This window comes from Chiloscyllium plagiosum, unplaced genomic scaffold (genome assembly GCF_037043375.1).
Source record: "Chiloscyllium plagiosum isolate Xiang-an unplaced genomic scaffold, Cpla_swu_hap1 HiC_scaffold_28, whole genome shotgun sequence".
In the NCBI taxonomy this organism is placed as follows: Eukaryota; Metazoa; Chordata; class Chondrichthyes; order Orectolobiformes; family Hemiscylliidae; genus Chiloscyllium; species Chiloscyllium plagiosum.
In genome coordinates, this window is record NW_028270166.1 from 36,931,530 (window position 1) to 36,952,298 (window position 20,769).

Genomic DNA, 20,769 nt, shown 5'->3' on the forward strand with positions numbered 1-20,769 from the left:
AATAGCTCACTTCCGGTCCGAGGGCGAGAGGATTTCCGGTAAGGGCCAGGGCGGACTTTACATAATGTGACACCGGGAACTCTGCTGACAGAGGAGAAAGATGAAGAAATTTTTTGAAGATATTAAGCGGGATATGAAATTTAAAAGCGCAGGGCGGGGTCATGTTCTGACCGAGGATACCAGGTGAGAGGGGATATTGTGGGGGTTTTGCTTTTGAGGGTTTGGTAATAAGGGAGAGGGAGAGCAGGCCGAGAGGAGCCACAGGTAGGAAGCCTGGCTCCACAGCCTCACGGAGTTTGAAGTTCTAATTTCAGAGTTAAACTCCTCTCTCTTGGAAGGGTTCGTTTGGCAATTAGTCCTCAGTCTTTCTTACTTGCAGTCTCACTCCTGCTGTGACTTCAATCATATCTCTGGGCTTTCAGTTTACATAACACATCCATCACAATGTGGATAGAATCTGAGACTATGATCTTTGCCCTTCTAATCAAACTAAAGGACAGACTCTTGGAAAGGATAGTTAAATATTTCCCTCATCCCCCTGTTTCTCCAAAGTACTTATCTTTGTTAGGCTGTCATTATTGTATAGTTTCTGGTGCTGTTAGATTGTTGGGATCGACTGCTGTTTCCTGGAGTGGTATGGTAAAGGTTGTGCCTAATTTATTTTTTTACATCACTGTTTAGGGAGAGCTCCCTGTCTCTCTTTGCTTGGTTGAGATCCTTAATTCATGGTTGGCATATTGATCATTAATGCTTTTCCTTCATCCAAAACCTCTTCCATCTCCTTAATCTTAGATCTGTACAGCATGAGAACAGACCCTTTGGGCTAACCTGTCCATGCTGACCAGGTATCTTAAATTAATCTAGTCCCATTTGCAGCATTTGACCCATATCCCTCTTAAACCCTTCCTATTCATGTACCTATCCAGGTGCCTTTTAAATATTGTAATTGGACCAGCCTCCACCATTTCCTCTGGTAGCTCATTCCATACACCTTTCACCTTTGTGGAAAGATTGCCCCTTGGGTCCCTTTTAAATCTTTAACTGCTCATCCTAAACCTATACCCTCTACCTTTGGAATCTGCCATCCTAGGGAAAAGACTTGGACTGTTCACCCTACCTGTGCTCCCAATGATTTTATAAACTTCTATAAGATTACCCCTCAGCCTCTGTTCTAGGGAAAATAGCCTCAGCCCCTCACTATAGCTCAAACCCTCCAACCTTGGTAACATCCTTGTAAATCTTTTCTGACCCCTTTCAAATATTACAACCTCCTTCCTATAGCAGGGAGAATTGAATGCAGTATTCCAAAAGTGGCTTAACCAGCGTCATGTGCAGCTGTAACACTACCTCCTAACTCTGATACTCAATGAACTGCCCAACAAAGGTAACCATACCAAATACCTTTTTCATTATCCTGCCTACCTACATTTCTATGTTCAGGGAACATGAACCTGCCCTTCAAGGTCTCTTTGTTCAGCAATACTCCCCATGACCTTACCCTGAAGTATCTAAGTCCTGCCCTGATTTAGAGTCATAGAGGTGTACAGCATGGAAACAGATCCTTCAGTCCAACCCGTCCATGCTGACCAGATGTCCTAAACTAATCGAATTCCATTTGCCAGTACTTGTCACAAATCCCTCTAAACACTCCTTATGCATATACCCATCAAGATGTCTTTTTTAAATATTGTAATGGTCTCAGAAGCTCCTTGAAGACTAATGCAAAGTATTCAATCAATTCTTTTGTCATCTCTTTAGAATCATAGAATCTATACAGTGTGGAAGCAGGCCACTTGGCCCATTGAATCCACACTGACCCTCCAAAGAGCATCCCACCCAGACTGACACCCCATCCTATAATCCTGCATTTATCATGGTTAACCCACTTACCCTGCACATCTTAGGACTATGGGAGGAAACCTGAAGGAAATCCACGCAGATGCGGGAAGAATGTGCAAACTCCACACAGACAGTTGCATGAGGATGGAATTGAACCCAGGTCGCTGGCACTGTGAGGCAGCAGTGCTAACCACTGAGCCATTTGCTGGTCTAGTAGTAGATGGTGATGCCTTAATGGTTTGTGTGTTGTGAGGCCACGAGGAACCCCTTCCATCCTTATTGAAGGGAGTGCTAACCTTCCTTACATCCAATTTATTTTTGCTTTTTTCAATTCACTCCTTAGGCTCACTTTTTTTTAATAAGGCCAATGCACACTTTAATACCTCCTTAAAAATGTTGAAACTCCTATGATCTGTTTTTATATTTCTTACTAGCTTTCTACTCCTCTTGGAATTTTTCTTACTCATTGGAATGTGTCCATTCTGTGTATTCTGAAATATCCCTTGAAATGTCTGACATTACATTTCTGTTGAGCCAACCTTTTATTGTATTTGTCAGTCCACACCAGTGATTAAGGTTAATTAACCTCATCACATGACATCTCAATATCGAGACTTATATATAACCTGCTGCCTGGTCAGCTCCAGAATAAGCTGTTCCGAGAAGCTATCCAAAAAACATTACTTGTCTAGACTATGGTCTGATTTTCCTAATCTGTATGGAGAGTGATTATGATTAATGTCGTACGTTTCTGGCAAGCTCCTTTTTTTTTTTGTTTCTGTTCCATCCTATTATATGTAAGTGCATCCTGAATGTGCCCGAACAGATCATTATTAGGGTGTAGGTTTACTTGCTGAGCTGTAGGTTTGATATCCAGACGTTTCATTACCTGGCTAGGTAACAAGATCAGTGGCGACCTCCAAGTGAAGCGAAGCTGTTGTCTCCTGCTTTCTATTTATATGTTTGTCCTGGATGGGGTTCCTGGGGTTTGTGGTGATGTCATTTCCTGTTTGTTTTCTGAGGGGTTGATAGATGGTATCTAGCTCATTGTGGTTGGAGTGCCAGGCCTCTAGGAATTCTCTGGCATGTCTTTGCTTAGCCTGTCCCAGGATAGATGTGTTGTCCCAGTCGAAATGGTGTTTTTTTTTCATCCATGTGTAGAGCTATGAGGGAGAGAGGGTCATGTCTTTTTGTGGCTAGCTGGTGTTCGTGTATCCTGGTGGCTAACTTTCTTCCTGTTTGTCCATCTATCCTGGGACAGGCTAAGCAAAGACATGCCAGAGAATTCCTAGAGGCCTGGCACTCCAACCACAACGCCATAAACACAAACACAGATCTAGATACCATCTATCAACCCCTCAGAAAATGAACAGGAAATGACATCACCACAAACCCCAGGAACCCCATCCAGGACAAACATATAAATAGAAAGCAGGAGACAACAGCTTCGCTTCACTTGGAGGTCGCCACTGATGATGTTACCTAGCCAGGTAGTGAAACGTTTGGATATCAAACCTACAGCTCAGTGAGCAAACCTACACCCTAAACCTCAACCTGAGCTACAAACCTTGCAAAAAGATCATTATTATTCAGTGTTCATTTATGCCATCCTGTGTAATAGATTTTTACTACTACTGATGTAAGGCCAACAGGTCTGTAGTTTCCAGTTTTGTCTCTCACTCCCTTCATAAAGTGAGTGGTGACATTTGCTACCATCCAATATACAGGAATCATTCCAGAATCTGTAGAATTTTGGAAGTTAGATTATCTCTACAGCCTTGTCCTTCAACCTTCTGGGATTCAGAATGTCAGCCCCATTAATGTCTCCAGTAAAACCATCTTAGCAATGCCAGTTTTTTCAGCTCATTCTCCTTAGCTGCTGGGATCTCTTGTTCTTTAATATTTTGCTATTGTTTAGCTTCTCTACCATTTTTCTATTTCCCCAATATAAATTCTCCTGTCTCTGCCTGTAATTGACCAACATTTATGCTAATCAAATGTTTCTTTTTCATATAACTATAAGAGTTTTGCGAATCCATTTTTGTGGATTTTTTTTCATGTTCCTGCTTCCTTTCCTTTCAGTTCTTGATCTTGTTTTGTTGTATTCCACAAAGCCTCCCAATCCTTGCAGCTACTGCTATTCCTGTCAAGTTTATAGGTCTGTTCTTTTCGTCTTTTACAATCCTGAACTTGTTTGGTTAGCCATAGTTAGTTAACGGGACTTTTTTTTTAATGTGGACCTCAATTTCTGGCTTAAATCCTTCCTCCAGAAAGGTGTACTGCAGCTGCTCCATGACCTCCTGGCACCAGGGAGGCAACAGGCCATCAAGGCATACAAATGCTGGTCTGATGCTATGATTATGGAATGCCCTTCAACTATTGCTCTTCCATGCTTCTTTCTCCTTCCCATGCAGCTGAGACACCCATGATGACATGGGCTTAGTTTTACTTGCATTCCAGAAGGAACCATTGCCCTCGTCAGTTTCCAAAATGGAATACCAATTAGCAAGCACAGTAGACTCTGGGTTTCTGTATTACCTGTCTGGTTTTCCCAGACTATTTGTTTGGAAATCCTCATTCCCTCTCTGTCATATGCTTCTCATCTGCAGTGTCACTACCTTCCTATACATGCTATCCACATAGTTCTTTACATCGCAGGCGCACAACAGTGATTCCAGCTGCTGCTTAAGCTCGTGCAGTGGTGACCTGTCTTGCAGATTTTGTCTGGGATTCATAGAATGTCTGTAACTTCTCACATGCCACAGGATATATGTTGTACTTGGTCCTTCTGACTTGTCATCCCATAAGCCATCCTCTTAAAAAACATTTCTTAACCTTAGAATACGTATGGACTTTCTATGTAAATAAGAAATTATTTCTAAAAAAGAGATGGGGGAAATAAAAGTCTAAAGACATAACCCAAACAAAATACACACTTTTACTTTAAAAGTTTGGAAATGCTGACCAAAGAAACTCCAATTTCAATCCATTTTGTTTAAAAGGCAAGCTGTTTATAGCCTCCTCAGAGACAACCCTGTTTATTTTGCTTTGGGTTATCAACATGACTTCTGCAATGATTAATCCTGTAAAGAATTTTCAGGGAAAGGAAAATGTTAGTCCTTTTCGCGAGGTGAAGTCAAAAATTTATCATGTTCACGCAAGGGAAATTACAAAATCTGTGTATTCTAATTGAAGAAGAAAACACTTCCTAAGAAAAGAGTTAAGTACTTTTTTGTATAATTACAAGCAAAGGTTTTCCTCTTAATGGCCATACTTTGTCATTCTTTTACATAACTGAATACTATATGAAGAAAACATTGTCTTTGTAACAAAGCATTACTTTGTCAGAAATTTGGGTAGAAAAGGGTGAATGACAGACAACTTAGTGCAGTGCTGTAACTGAGGTATTTATTTAAATGATAAAGTTATTTTCTGCTAAAGCTAGTTTACATTCAGTTCACTAACTGTGTCACGGGAATGGAAAACACCTGAATTAGAATGCCTACTGTTTATAGTTCCAGAATAGAATTGAACTCGTAGGATGAAGGTGTATTGATTGTTTTTTGTTGTTGCATGTATTTTTTTAATGTCAAATTTACAGTCACAGCTAGGACTAGTTGTATAAAGTATGTAAGTACTGAAAATTATTCTTTCACATAACTACATTTAACCTGAATCCATTATTATTCTTTGAATATTTAGTCGATAAAGTGTGGTGCTGGATAAAGCACAGCAGGTCAGGTGGATTCCGAGGAGCAAGAGAGTTAATGTTTCGGGTATAACCCTTCATCAGGACTGGGGAGGCTATGCATGAAACGTCGACTCTGTTGCTCCCCAGAGGCTGCCTGACCTGCTGTGCATTTTCCACTGCCACACTTGATCGACTCTGACTTCTCCAGTATCTGCAGTCAGGCTGTTTGGCTCAGTGATCCATGCCAACCAAAATGACCATCAGTGCTAACCTCATTTCCTTGCACTTGGTCCTTTATCCTTCTAAATCTTTCCTATCCATGTATTTGTCCAAATGCCTTTTAAATGTGATTAATGTACTCACCTCAGCCACTTTTGCTGGCAGCTCATTCCATGTGTACCACTCTGCGTGTAAGAAAAAAGTTGCCCTCAGGTTTCCTTTTATTCTTTCCTCTCTCATCTTAAACTGATGCCCTCTAGTCCTCAATTTTCCCAACCCTCAGAAAAAGACTGAGTACGTTCACCCTATCTGTGCCTCTTTAATCTTAGACACTTCTAAAAGTGTCACTTATCTATATTAAACACTTAACTATATTAAACGCCACTTGCCCATTTATCGGTCTACTTCCTCTTCTTTTGAATACATTCCAAATGCGATAAGGCCACGTCAAGTTGGGCTGTAAGAGATTTCAAATGTAGTGCTAATGCGCTGGAGAATGTGAACATGAAATACGTGAAGAATAAGTTTAATAAGGGCATGTTACTGGGTAATAAGTAAATCTGGAATTCTTTTTCTGAAGCTCTTCGTTCCTCTGCGCCTCTCTTCCCTCTCCATCCTTTTAAGACCCTACTTAAAAACAAGCAGAGTCTCCTATGACTGTGCAGTGTTTGATTGTGTTTCTGTGAAGCACTTGAGAGGGTTTCGTCTTTTGTAGGTGCTACATAAATTTTAAATTGTATACACTTGTATACCTGGGAATAGATGGGGAAAAAGTGAGGTCTGCAGATGCTGGAGATGTGGGTTTGGAGATTTGGGGTGTGGGGCGGATATGGAAGTTTCCTTTGGGGTGTGGCGGATATGGAAGTTTCCCCAAAGGAAACTTCCATATCCGCCACAAATTCACCTGCACCTCCACACACACCATCTATTGCATCCTCTGCATCCGATGTGGCCTCCTCTATATTGGGGAGACAGGCCGCCTACTTGTGGAGCGTTTCAGAGAACACCTCTGGGACACCCGGACCAACCAACCCAACCACCCTGTGGCTCAACACTTCAACTCCCCCTCCCATTCCACCAAGGACATGCAGGTCTTTGGACTTCTCCATCGCCAGACCACAACAACATGACGGCTGGAGGAAGAGTGCCTCATCTTCCGCCTAGGAACCCTCCAACCACAAGGGATGAACTCGGATTTCACCAGTTTCCTCATTTCCCCTCCCCCCACCTTGTCTCAGTCAAATCCATCGAACTCAGCACCGCCTTCCTAACCTGCAATCTTCTTCCTGACCTCTCCGCCCCCACCCCAGTCTGACCTATCACCCTCACCTTGACCTCTTTCCACCTATTGCATTTCCGACGCCCCTCCCCCAAGTCCCTCCTCCCTACCTTTTATCTTAGCCTGCTAGACACACTTTCCTCATTCCTGAAGAAGGGCTTGTGCCCGAAACGTTGATTCTCCTGTTCCCTGGATGCTGCCTGACCTGCGCTTTTCCAGCAACTCATTTTCAGAATAGATGGGGAAAATAACCATGGCATTGGCTGAACTCAGCCAATAGAAATATGTAATGTTACAAGACTAAATGGGAATATCTCTCTGGACATTAATGTAATATTAAAGGGTTAAACTGCACTATCTTTGGATGGGGCTCACAATCCTGAAAGAATGCAGCTGATCATCCATCGTAATTCACACTTCATTTAGACAGTCATTTGCTATTACTGTCCTGCTATTGGCAAGTTAAACTATCACTCATCTCTTCCATCCAGAAATGTTTTCTGGCCAGAAGTGTGTCGCATCTGCGTTGTCTTGGGGAATCACTGAGTCAGGAAACTGTCTGCATAACGATTCCCCAGCACTATGACATTAGCATTTGCATTATCTCCAAGGATGATCTCATCCTGCCATTCTACCTAGGATAATGTGACTGAGAGTAACGAGGGGTTGTCTTGAGTGGCATGTGACTATGGGGGAGTGGCCAGAGCATCGTTGTATGGCCACCTGACCTGTGTAAAGGGGATGTATTTTCTTTGTTCAGGGCCTCACTTTGCATGTTTGCGAAGAGGGTCAAAGGGGTTACCTAGCTCGTACAAGCTTTAATAAACTTTAACTGTTTGCAGAATTTGGTGTGCGTGAATTGCATCTTGTGTGCAAAACCTCGGGAAAAGAACCTAACATATGGTGGTAGCGGTGGGGTTCCAACATACACAGACCTTCCAGGTGAACTGAATAAGTGATTGACTGAGTGTTGGTTGCGTGAGACGAATAGGTTGACAAGGTAATCTTCACCTTGATCTCTCTCTCTAAACCTACCACTCAGACGAGTCCTCGTCTCCTGGGACTCTGTGGTGATGGAATTGTTGAGGTAACTTGCACACTTTATCTAAGGAATGTGACTTGAAGGAAGCTCTGGGATTTACATAGTAATGAATCGAAACCTGCAACCCATTCTAAGTGATTAAAGAGTTAACAGCAACCTAGGATTGTTCAATACATCACATCAGTCATATGACACTTTGATCTTTTACTCTTAATTCTGTGTCCTCTAATCCTGCCCCACTATCTACCTGACAAAGGATCAGTGCTCTGAAAGTTTGTACTTCCAAATAAACCTGCTGGACTATAACCCACTACATGTGAGTTTTAACTGTGTCCACTCCAGTCCAAGCCAGCACCTCCACAGCGCTCCAAAGGCTTGTAGTTCCAAATAAACCTGTTATATTAAAAAAAGGTGTAATCTCAGCTCAGACAATGCATTGAAGGTGTGAGGCTAGAGTCTGTCTGGATTCCAACCTTGAGTTAGGCCGGTTCTATTTACAAAGTAGGAATTTATAAAATGTCACAGGGACTGACTGCCTACAGATTGTGTTCTTTTTGAACAAAATAGAATGTATCTGTAAATGCAAATTCACCCCATAGACCTGTGCCTATGTGTGCATGTGAGGGAGAGAGAAAGTGTGTGTGTGTGTGTGAGAGACAGAGTATATGACTGTGAAAGGGTGTGCGTGAAAGTGTGTGGGGTTGGCAGTGTGTCTGTCTGAGAGAGTATGTGTATGAGAGAGGGTCTACTTGAGTGTCTGTGTGATTGTGGATGTATAGTGTAGTGGTGTCGCCTGTAGTGTGACATGAACTCAAGATCAGCCTGTGTTCAGCAATTTTGCCTTGTGTATCCTGAGATCCATCTTGGAGGACTATCACCCAAAGGTCTGAGGCTGAATGTCCCTGACTGCTGAAGTGCTGCCCACTGGGAGGGAGCATTCCTGCTTGGTGATTTTTTTTGTGTGGTGTCCATTCATCCGTTGTCTTAGCATCTGCTGGGTCTTGCCTGTGTACAATGCCTCGGGGCATCCTTGTTGCAGCATATGAAAGAGACAACATTGCCATGACAACCACTAAGACGTGTCAGAGTGTCGACATGGATACTACCATTACATGGGGACACCACCCACCATGTGTGCGGCAGGTACTCATTAGGCTCAGACAACATTGTCTATCTCATAACACTGCAGGCATGGGTGCCCCGAGGCATGGTACATTGGTGAGATCCAGCAGATGCTATGACAACGGATGAATGGACACTGTGCAACAATCATCAGACTGGGATATTCCATCCTCATCCTCCCAGTCAGGGAACACTTCAACAGTCGGGGACATTAGGTCTTGGACCTTCGGGTGACTGCCATCCAAGACGGACTTTGGGATACACAACAACGTAGCATGGCCGAGCAGAAGCTGATAATGATGAGGTTGGCCTCAACCGGGATCTTGGGTTCATGTCACAACACAGGTGACTCCACTATACTCTATAGACACGCGTGTGTGTGACACATTGTTTCTCTCACTCCCCCACACACCCGCTCACAGGCATATACTCTGTCACACTTGTGCGTGCACACACACACATGCTCTCTCTCACTCTCCTCTGTATGTTACTTTTAACTGTGTCCATCCCAGTCCAACACCGGCACCTCCGCATCACAGCAACCAAGGTCAGCTCAGATTACTTGGTCTACTTTTGAGAATTGAGGTTGAACATACCCAACTCAGTCAGGTTATAATAGTTGCTCAATTTGTCCACTTGGTGGCAATGTGAACTGTCCATTCAATAAGTTTTCACTTAGCTATTCAAGTGAAAACTTTAGCTATTTCACTTTGCACCTCTGTGTCTCCTTGGATACAGTAGGAAGGAAAATCTTTTTTAAGAGTTCCCATTCCTGTTTTTGTCGTCTTGTCTACACTTCTTCTGTCTGTGCTTGCACTGAAGAATCTGAGATTTACCATGTGCGTGAGAATCCAGACTCCAGCACAAGGGGTGTGGGATCTTTCTAGTCCATGTGCCTTTTTATCAACCGGGCTATTGGATTGCACATTTTCTGGTTTATATTAATACCAATGGCATCTGTCACTGGTAGATTTTTTATTTGCGTTTTTTTTTTAAAAAGTGATACAATGATCAATGTGATGAACTTGGCTGATGGGGATAGAGGCTGATAGCGCATTACAATATACACCATATTTATAGAGAAATAATACCTAGCCAGCAGTAAGGGAGTGATCTCAGCAAAGCAGGGCTCAGATGTCATAAAGACCATAGCATTTTAATCTCCAGCATGTATCCCATTTTATATTTTTATATACAGGGTATGGAGAGGTGTGTGTTTATTTAAAATTTTAGACTCCAGCTGAAAGATTTTGTTGTTTCAAATGGAGCTCTTCCTGTAAACAATATCCAGTGAAATAATTAAGTTTTGACAGGTGAAGCACAGAACAGCTAACGTGAGTGTAAAGGTACCTCTACGCTGTCTCCATCTGAGAAGAGTACCACATACAATAGCAATGGGGCATCTTTCTATGTAATGTGCCAGCCATCTTATGGCTTTAAGAACTGGATTATGACTGCTGAAAATAAGTTCCTTGCATCTCCCACTGCCAGTGGACAGCAGACATTCACCTTAAGTCTGTACTGGATTTTGAACCCATGACATGGAGATAGAGGTCCAGTATGTAACCTACTGTACTATCCAGGTGTACACCTTTTTTCCCTTTTGGGGGAAAAGAAAACTTGCTGTTAAGTATTGCAGAATTTCATTATGTAATTCTGCTGCACAAGTTGTTATATGATCAGTAAATTGATCTGTATGAGAGTGAGGGACCAAAATGAAGTGTGCAGTATATTGAACAGTGCTACCAGGATGCTGATACGGTAAGTAAATCTAAGAAACAATCATTGAGAAGCTTCATTTCACTTTTTTTTAAAAAAAAGTTCTGATTTAACATTAGGATACAGTGCAAGTCCAAAGCGGTTGTTTTGTTGGTACACATTGATCTTATCCCATTTGGAATGTAGGTGCAGTTGTACTCATGTGAAGGACGATACTGTGAGCTTGGTGGCATAAAGTAATGAACAAAACAGATTCTGAGAATTTTAACTCGTAATAAGAAGTCGAGTTGTAACAGTTCCTTTTGAGGGGTGGGGGAACTGATCTGACCAGATTGTCAAAATTAAAAAGAAAATGTGTTCACCCGTTACTGTAGGACTTAAATAACAGAATAGCATGAGTGTAGAAAAACAAATAGCAAATTAACAGTATATACAAAGTGGAGTAAAACTTTTTTGAAAATATATTTGTAAGGTCATAAAAGCTGGATAATAGGGGGAGAGGCAATTAACACTGGTCTACAGCTCTGCAAGAAATTGCGAGAGAAACAGTTTTCATAAGCACCACTTTCCCATGTGCTCAATCTGACCTGGGAATAAATTTTCAGAGAAAACAATTGAAAAAGACCGCATTGAGAGATGACTTCAGTCTTGAAGAGTGGGTTTAATGGCCTTTCCCGTTCACTTTTTTTTTTAAAAAAAAAGCGAAACAGGATGTGAGTGTTGCTGACAAGGCCAATATTTCTTTCCCATCCCAAATTGGAAAAGTGGTGGTAAGCTGCTTTTTTTGAACCAGTGCAGTAAATGTGGTGCACATATACCCACAGTCTTGTTAGCAAGATAGTTTTAATTTTTGACTCTGTGACAGCAAAGGAGTAGTGGTAAAGTTCCAAATCAGGATGATGCAACTTGTAGAGAAACGTTCAAGTGCTGCTTTTGTTCATGACTTGTTTATCAAATTGAACTCTTGTCATATTTGAAAGTTCATGTAACAATTAGAAAAGCACAATGCATGAATTATTGCAGCATTCACGAATAAACTGGATGTGTGCTGACATATTATGAGAGACTCCATCATGACAAATGAATTCCGTGTGACTGTGGTCTTCTTTAGAAAAACCATAGAAAACAAATCCAAGGGGCCAGAGAAGCCTCGCAGACCACCGGCTGAAGAAGCTCAGATGGCAGCAGCTGCAGCTCTAACGAGGCTGGAAATTAAACAGCATAGAGGCCGAAGCACGACTGGGTCGAGCCATTTACATAATGAGGGTAGGTAAATACAGAAGGAGTCAATATATGTTGAACCATTTAACTGTTTTACCAATTGCTAGTGGGTCTATGACATTCATGCACAGTAATTCCTGTGTAGGTATTTTAAAATCCAGTATTAAAATGATAGATTCTTGCACTTATAAAATGTGATTGAATTGTAATTCACTCGGATAAACACCTGTGGTAAGGAAAGTGAGATGATATAAGAATGTTGCACAACTTTGAAGTGTATATAGTCTGCATTTTAACCTTATTCTTGACATTTAACATTGTGCATTGTATTCTAATATAAAAACAGACTTGGTGACCATACAGTGGATTTGTTTCTGTATAAAGCTCTGAACTATTTTTGGTGAGAAAACTTCTCCTTCCTCTCTCTTTTGTACCACTATTCAAACTTTCTAGCTGTATTCCTTGGTTCTTAAATAGTTGGTGTCAGACTGCGGGATGGCAGGAGGAAAGAAATTATGTTTTGAAATATGGGTTAAATTAAACATAAAGTTTAAAATCACACAACACAATCATGATAAACATAAGGAGTTACATAGAGTCCCACAGCACAGAGACAGGTCCTTCAGCCGAAACTGGTCCATACTGACCACAATATCCACCTGTGTGCTTGGGGGTCATGTAACTTGATTAGTGGGTAGTGACACAGTAATAAATCAACTGAACAGGATGTTGGATATATTGGCAAAAAAATGTTGTGTGGATACCCATATTGAAGCTACATACTGCTCTGGTTAGGATGTAACTGGAATAAGACATTGTGTTCTAGGCACTTCGATGCCAGCTTGACCCTACGGTGGTGGTAAGAAATGAACATCTTTTTTAATTGTGATAACTCTCTTAATTTTCAGAATGAGTGGTTTTCAAACTGTTGTTTGGCTTTGCAGATTCCTTTTCCAATGATTTCAGGTATTACAACCCTATCCCAGTTTAAGTTGCAATATAATGCTCCATTGTATGAATGTGTTTTAATAATGTATCTATGAAAGCAGGTATTCTACTTATCGATGAACTAGATATGCCACTTTAACACTGCAAAGGCTATTGTGCTCGATAGGCACTTTATATCATTGGATCTGCTGGAAAAGTCTCAGTGGACCAGTTGAGAACCACTGATCTAATGTGGATTTAAATTTTTTTAGTGTTTGTCTGTTTGTTTGTATAAATCTGAGAGAGATACTGGGTTGCTTCAGAGGGAATTAAAAACCACCTACAGCATTGCGTGGTCAGATTGCAGAATTCAACATCAGTCAGACTTGGTAAACAGAGAGAAATCCCTTAAAACCTAATTGACTTGGAGAGAAACTGTTCAGTGAATTGACATGGAAGTGTGTAATCAATTTATCCAGAAGAAGACTGTTATTTGAATACTGTGCATGATGCTCTAGTTTGTGTTACCTTGATTCATATTGGACACTGTATATTTTAAAATTATAAATTTTGAAGTGGTTGACTAAATTTTCTTTACTTTTAATATAGTAAAGAAAGAACTGACGGCAGAGGCTGCATTCCCTGAAGCACAGACTGTAAACAATCAGGTAGATCTTGTACTAATATGTCGCAAATGGAGTCTTCCCTCGTTGCCAAAAAATTGTATTTGGTTAACTTTTCAGAGTATTTGTTTCTTATCAATTAGAATTTTTGTGAAAAAGGAACTCTCAATTTCAAAGTTCACTAGCATCTGAATAATAAAATTTGCATCTGTAAACTGTGTTAAAGCGTCTTATTTGTGCCAAAGTGCTTGGATATGTCTACTCCTCTTACTAACTTCAGTCCAATCATTTTGTACTTGGTGACTATAAATTGTAAGAAATGATCAATTACAGACTATCAAAGCCTAATCATTGTCAATTCTTAATCAGCACAACTTGAGTTTGAATTGTCTGACTTTTGTTTTTCGGAAAGCAAAGTGATTAAATTCCCATGTCTGTAAATTCAAATTGTTTCATTCTTTCAAACAGTGCAATTTTGCTTTGTCTCTAATAGTCTTCCTACACAAATTTTGTAACAATCAACTGCCATTCTTACCCATCACATCCCCTTCAGCCCAATGTTGCTGCCAGCTGTGTTCTTAAACGTCATGGTATTCTCTTCAATACTATTTTAATAGCCAGTTGAAGAAAGGAACAGTGCTCTATATGTTAAGCTACAACAATAGTTTGTATTTATGTTGCACTTTTAACATTGGGAAACACATCAGGCTGTTTCACTGAAGCATTATCAAGCAACATTTGATGCCAAGCTGTATAAAGTGTATTAGGCCAGCTAACTAAAAATCTGTTTGAAGAGTTAGATGCTAACAAACATCTGAAAAAAAGACCGAGTTTAGGGATGGAATTTCAGAGCTGAAGGAATAGCGGTCAGTGATCAAAACCATGGATGCTCAAGTGGCTTGAACTGGAAGAACACACATATCTTCTGGTTGTAAGGGCTGAAGGCAGGTACAGTTGGAGAGGATGAGGCCATGGAGGGAATTTGAAAACAAGGATGAGAATTTTAAAACCAAGTTGTTGCTTAACTGGGAGTTATTGTTTGTCAGCAGACATGAAGTGGTAGTGGTACTTACCACATGAGTTTAGAATGAACTTAAGTTTACAGAGGGTCTAAAATGGGAAGTCTGGCTGTGTTGAATAATCAAGCCTATAGATAATAAAAGCATGAATCAGGGTTTCAGTCCTACACTGTGAGGCAAGGACCGAATCAGTTGATATTATGAAGGTACAAGTAGGTGTTCTTGTAATATTTATGTTTATCAGAAGCTGATTCTGGGGTCAAATATGAAAGCAGTGCTCAGAATGTTCCAGGTCAGCTTCAGACAGTGCCAAGGAGACACACTGAGTCACTGGCAGGGTATGGAGGTTATAATGGACAGGAACATCGCATCTTTATTCTACCTAGTGTTTAATCAGAGAAGGTTCTAGCTTGACCATTACTGGATGGCTCTTTGAATAGCTTACACATTAGAGATAGTGGAGGAATCAAAATGAATAATGATGAACTCTAACAATGAAGTTCTTTGTGTTTCTAGGGTCCAAGTAATGCTGCGAAGGAAGATTGCAGTGGTTTCTCTGTCACTGGTGTGTACTTTATCTGTCCGTTAACAAATGCTTCAATCTCCAAAAGTGAAAGAGATTCACACATTAAAGAAGCCATTCTTATGGTAGGTTTTGGATACAATTCTGAAACAAAGCTAGTATTTCATAAAATGGCCTTTGATCAGTTTTCCTTTGACTTTTGTAAAGGGATGGGTTCAGGGTGAAAACAAACTGTCGCTGTACCATGTGATGTGGGCTCAATACAAGATCCTCCCACTCTACGTGGATACTGCAGTTCAATTCTATATTCCTAAAGAGTGAAAGCTAGAGTTCATGTTTTGGGCTATTGCCCAGAGACTTCTACTAAAATGAGCTTTTGTAGTTGTCACATGAAAATGGGATTGCGTTCAGCTGTGATGACCCAATGCGAATTGCTGGCACTCTTGACACTTGTATGGGAAGAGTAATCCATCTGACTATATGCCAATGCATGCCTAGTGCCTGTGAAAAGACACAGTCCTGCCAGAGTCAACACTGTTAGCAGGCTGGACTGGCAACCCAGAATAATGCGTTTAGCTAGACAACAGTAACAGTGAGAGAAAAAAAAAGTGAAACTGGACTATTGAGATTACCCATTTGGTTTGCCAGTATCATATCCAAGATGGATTAGAGGTTATTCAAGGCAATGTACCTGATTGACTGACTTCCTGTGCCTTTTGAAATGTCCCAGAAAAAGATCAAAACTTCCATGAATCATGTTAATGAAAAGTAGCATGAATGCTTCAGGGTTTTTAAAAAATAAGTCTCAACAAGGTCAATAACATAGATTGGATCATACTCTGAGAATAAATCATTAAAGATATCTGTAGTACTTTTTAAAGGGTCGAGAAAGATTTTAAGAATCAGTAAAGTGCAGAGTTTACCTACCTTGCTCTTAGAATTCACATTAGCTCTGTTCTAGAATCGGAATCGTACGGTCGAGAACAGGGCCATTTGGTCCATTGTGCCTGTGTTGGCTCCCTGAATGTTTTCTAAAGGTACAGCTGAAATTGCTTGGAGATTAGCTTTGTGTTTAAGGGACTCTTTGTGTGACTGCCTGCTGACCTCATAATAGCTACTTACATTCATTGATGTGGTTTCACTGGATTGTTTAATTGGTGCTGCTAAAACAACAGGGTAGGAGACTAAAATTCTTCCCTGTCAAGTGATGTGTGGGCAGATTTTGAATGGACGTTGTTTTAAACAGAACACAAATGGAGGAAAAGGAATATTCAGTGTATCTAAGGCTATAGAAACTATGGCTGGCCTGGTAAATATGAAATAAAATTTGTTAGAACTTTGAACTGAGAACCTATAAATTGGCTCTTCTTTTAAAAAGGCACTAGCTTTTCGCAGGCTCGTGGGCCAGTTTTTCCAAAGGATTGTGTTTTTCTTTTGCAAAAAAAAAGAACAGTTTTTAAATGCTGGAGAAGATTTATACCCAAATGTATTTGTTAATTGAATGTGCTAGGAACCTCACTGGCCTAGCAATTTGGGCTGTGCATCAAGCCTCAATACCTCTGGACTGGGGAAGTGAAATGCAGCCAGTATTCTCACTTGTGATGGCTGCACAGTGATTTTCTGCTGGAAGTGTAAAAATATTTGTGTACATCGATTATACTTATCCAGTTACATTTGTTAGGTGAGGACTGGCTGGTCCATGGTGTCCTTGACAATTTGATATTGTCCCTGTATTTGCTGTTGAGGTTTATCCATGCATATAATAGTCATTCAGGTGATGCACTGCAAGGTAACTGACACCTGAAAGGATCCATTTCAAAGTGAAATGGAAATGATCAGGATTGGGAATCTGGTAATATTGAATTTTTAATCAGTTGTCTACAATCTGTAAAAGTCCTTTTAATGGTTGTGGTTGGCATTGCAGGCTTTCTATCTCTATCATCTTTTAAAATCAGGCCTTTTGTTACTTGTAACCTTGCACATTGCTTTGTGTCCATTCCCTTGCTTTTTCTCAATGAGACACTTCAGATATTAAAAGTGCATATTGTTATGATTGAATATCCTTTCTAAGTTGACCATGCATTTCCAATCCAGAAATTTGCTGATGATCCTGTGCGAGCCTCCATAATGATGATTCACACGTTTAACAAAGATAAAGAGAAAGTAAAGGTTGCTTGTGAAACTCTTGGCAAGTAAGTAAAAGACAAATACTGTTTCCGTTTGATTCATTTCTAACCATGGCAATACTGAAATGTAATTGTATTTGTTGTCTGCATTTCAGTCTTGAAGCTTTGTGGAAACTCTAACACATATGGTCACCAGTTAGTTAGTTAGTTCAAATTTCGTTAGTGTTAAACTGTACTTGGGAATATGGTTTAGGTGGCTAGTGGAATAAATTTATTGTAATAAATATTATGAAATATAAGTAAACCACTTGAATATTTGCATGTTGTTTTAAGGTATCGCTTTGAAACAGGTCATTTGGCCCAAAAGATTCCTACTAGTGTGCATGCTCCATACAGGCTGTCTCCCAGCTTGCCTCATCTCACCCCAACATATTATTTTTGATGCTTTGTCCCTCATACTTATCTGGCATTCTTGAAGGTACATTCTGTCTGTCTGCCTCAGTTACTCCTTGTCGCAGGATGTTCTGCATCCTATTCTCTGAGTAAAGAAAATCCTCCTGAACTTTTTTTTGGATTTACTTCAACTTTTCTTTATGCTATGAATTTCTCTGAAAAATAAACATAGCCATAGAGAAGCTTGTGAGCTATGGCTTTCTTTGGTCACACCATCCACCTTCCTTGCTCCAACTCGCCCTTTCGCTCTGTTTCCATCCATAATGGCTTGTACTTTGCCTTCTATCCCATTACTGTTTGAAAGAATATATTTTTAATCTCTAATATGCTAATAGATCCAAAACGCCTTTTCCAGCATTCTCCACTTCTATTTCAGTTTGTGTTTTTCCTGTCTTATTAAAGAAAAACAAATCCAAGTTTGTCTACATACCTCTAAACTATGTAAACTTTATATTAAATTACAGATACATTGATAACATATGCAATAATCCAAGTGAAGAGAAATACAGAAAAATCAAGTTGCAAAATAAAATCTTCCAGGTAAAAACTAATCCGTTTTCTTTCACTCTTCTCAAAACCAGTTGGTTTGGAATGCTGATTTTAGCCAGTTTTGTCATGTCCATTGTTTTGATACTTTCAGAGGAAAATGGATGGAATTGAAACAAAATCTCTCAAAATACAGACAAAAGTATTTAATAATTGATTCAGCCATATTACACCAGTGTTCCTAATCGGAACCTTTTTTCTTCTAAAACATGTTCCTGGGGTGGGGGTATTCCTGGCTAGACCCTTATTTGTTGCAGGTCCTTAGTTGCCCTGAAGAAGGTGGTTGTGTGCTCTGCCTTAAACTGCTGCAGTCAATGTGGGAGTAAGAATGCCCACTATACTGTTAAGAAAGGAGTTCCAGGATTTTGGCTGAGTGACCATGAAGGAATAGTGATATCATTCGAAATCAGAATGTGGTGTTGCTTGGAGGGGATCTTTTAGATGGAGGTGTTCCCACTAATCTGCTGCTCTTGTTGTAGTTGGTGGTGGAGGTTGTGGGTTTGGAAGGTGCTGTCAAAGCATCTGAGCAAGTTGTTGTAGTACATTTTGTCGATGGTACATGTACCTGTCATTATACATTAGCAATTAAGTGGGTGACTGTTGATTGCAGCAGGTAGGATGTTTATCAAGCAGGCTTATTTTGTCCTGGATCCTTGAGTAGAGCTGTCCAGGTACGTAGAGAGTATTCTGTCACCTTTCTGACTTGTGTCACAGTTAACAGAAGCACTTATCCTTTGGGAGAAAATTGACTACTTTTAATTTCCTAAAAATATTTTGAAGGTGATGGTAAATGGAGTGCCCTGATGTCCAAATATTTTCAAAACAGACACACTATTGTTAGATGTTGCAATTGGTTCCTTGTACTCTATCTGAACTCTAGACATTCTCTGTGCTTAATGTAAACAGTATATAATTTCCCTGAGCGTTATCCACAATTGAAATGGAATCAGAAGGCACCCTGGTGTCCTGTATGTATGAGGAATTGTTTCATGACTGGTCAGAAAATAATTTCACCAAAGATTCTGGCACTCACATGACTTGAAATGTTCATATACCTATTGTCAGTGGGAAAAGTTGCCACAAAATGCAAAAACAGGTTTACTTGCAAATGTTTAGTCTAATTCCAAATGAATGCTTCACCTCCAGCATTCGCTGAGATCCTCAGCATTATAGATGAAAGTCATAGAATCATAGAATCCCAACAGTATAGAAGCAGGCCATTCAGCCCATTGAGTCCATACCAATCATCCGAAGAGTATCCCACCCAGACTGCCCCCACTACTGACAAGCCGCGCACCCCCCCCCCCCCCCTCCCAAAAACCCTATAAACACGCTCTGCCAATCAATGGGATCATAGCTGATCTGTGACCTAATGCCTTTGGCCCATACACCTTAATTTTTTTGTTAAGCAAAGGTATTATCTATCTTTGATTTAAATTTAACAATTGATTCCGTGTTCATTGCCACTTCTGGGAGAGTTTCAAACTACCTCTACCACAAATACATAAACCCAAATCTCCTTCATTCTAGGCTGCAAAGAAAAAGTCATTTTATTCCAAAATGAATGTTCATGACTGCCACTATGTGTGTACAAGCAAGAGTGTATTGAATCCATTAATTACATCATCTGCTGGCAAACTACAGAATCACCATTACTGCCACAATTACTACTTGAATGATTTCAGGGTATTTGCATTTCCCCAACAGAAAGACTTTCATGCTGTATTAAAATTAGTAAGCATTGAAGAAATGAATATGAGTCACTGGGACTCAAAACATTAATTCTGTTTCTCGCTCTACAGATGTTGCCAGACCTGCTGAGTTTCTCCAGCTGTTTTCTGTTCTTCAGATGTCCAGCATCCATAGTATTATGCTTTTATTAAACCATTTCATGTTCTTGAATGATGTGCATCCTAATATTTGTCTTTTAAGTAGTATATTTGCATTCCACTTTGCCCTGCTGTTGTTTAGTTTGCCCCAGAGCTCTGGACAAATCTTCGCAGTTGCAATTTATATTTGTAATGCCCTTTTATCTCTCACCTTTTCAAATACGGTGTATAACGAATTAACCTGGATGTAAGTTTGCTCGCTGAGCTGGAAGGTTCATTATCAGACGTTTTGTCACCAACGTAGGTAACATCAGTGAGCTTCCAGTGAAGGCTTCACCGGAGGCTCACTGATGATGTTACCTAGTATGGTGACAAAACATCTGAAAATGAACCTTCCAGCTCAGCGAGCAAACTTAGATCCAGAACGTCAACCTGAGCTACAAATCTTCTCCAAACTCTCTCATGATTTAACCTCTCTTCTGGTACTAGAGACCTGTTTTTGCAGCACCTTTAGTTTTTGGTATCTTAATGACATTGCTCCATAATGACTAAACATACTCAGTTGAGACTAATAACTTTGCCGTGCTTCTA

At 40.3% G+C, this 20,769-nt stretch overlaps 1 protein-coding gene and 1 non-coding gene across 3 annotated transcripts in view; one reads left to right on the forward strand and one right to left on the reverse strand.

Moving 5' to 3' along the window:
* The first annotated feature begins 50 nt into the window (after positions 1 to 50).
* ubxn6 (UBX domain protein 6) overlaps positions 51 to 20,769 on the forward strand; it is a 36,851-nt gene continuing 16,132 nt past the window's right edge. Inside the window, exons 1-7 of one of the 2 annotated variants that reach the window (XM_087976119.1) lie at positions 51 to 183; positions 3,101 to 3,329; positions 12,023 to 12,177; positions 13,669 to 13,727; positions 15,218 to 15,349; positions 17,319 to 17,416; positions 18,268 to 18,343. In XM_087976119.1, coding sequence (XP_087832245.1) covers positions 12,090 to 12,177; positions 13,669 to 13,727; positions 15,218 to 15,349; positions 17,319 to 17,416; positions 18,268 to 18,343 — 453 coding nt within the window. In that variant the 5' untranslated portion in view covers positions 51 to 183; positions 3,101 to 3,329; positions 12,023 to 12,089. The remainder of the gene's footprint in view (positions 184 to 3,100; positions 3,330 to 12,022; positions 12,178 to 13,668; positions 13,728 to 15,217; positions 15,350 to 17,318; positions 17,417 to 18,267; positions 18,344 to 20,769) is intronic. The other variant, XM_043720967.2, reaches the window with a different exon arrangement.
* Positions 2,029 to 2,153, reverse strand: LOC122539231 (U6atac minor spliceosomal RNA). Its single transcript, XR_006309011.2, has one exon. It is a non-coding gene; the product is annotated as a U6atac minor spliceosomal RNA (small nuclear RNA).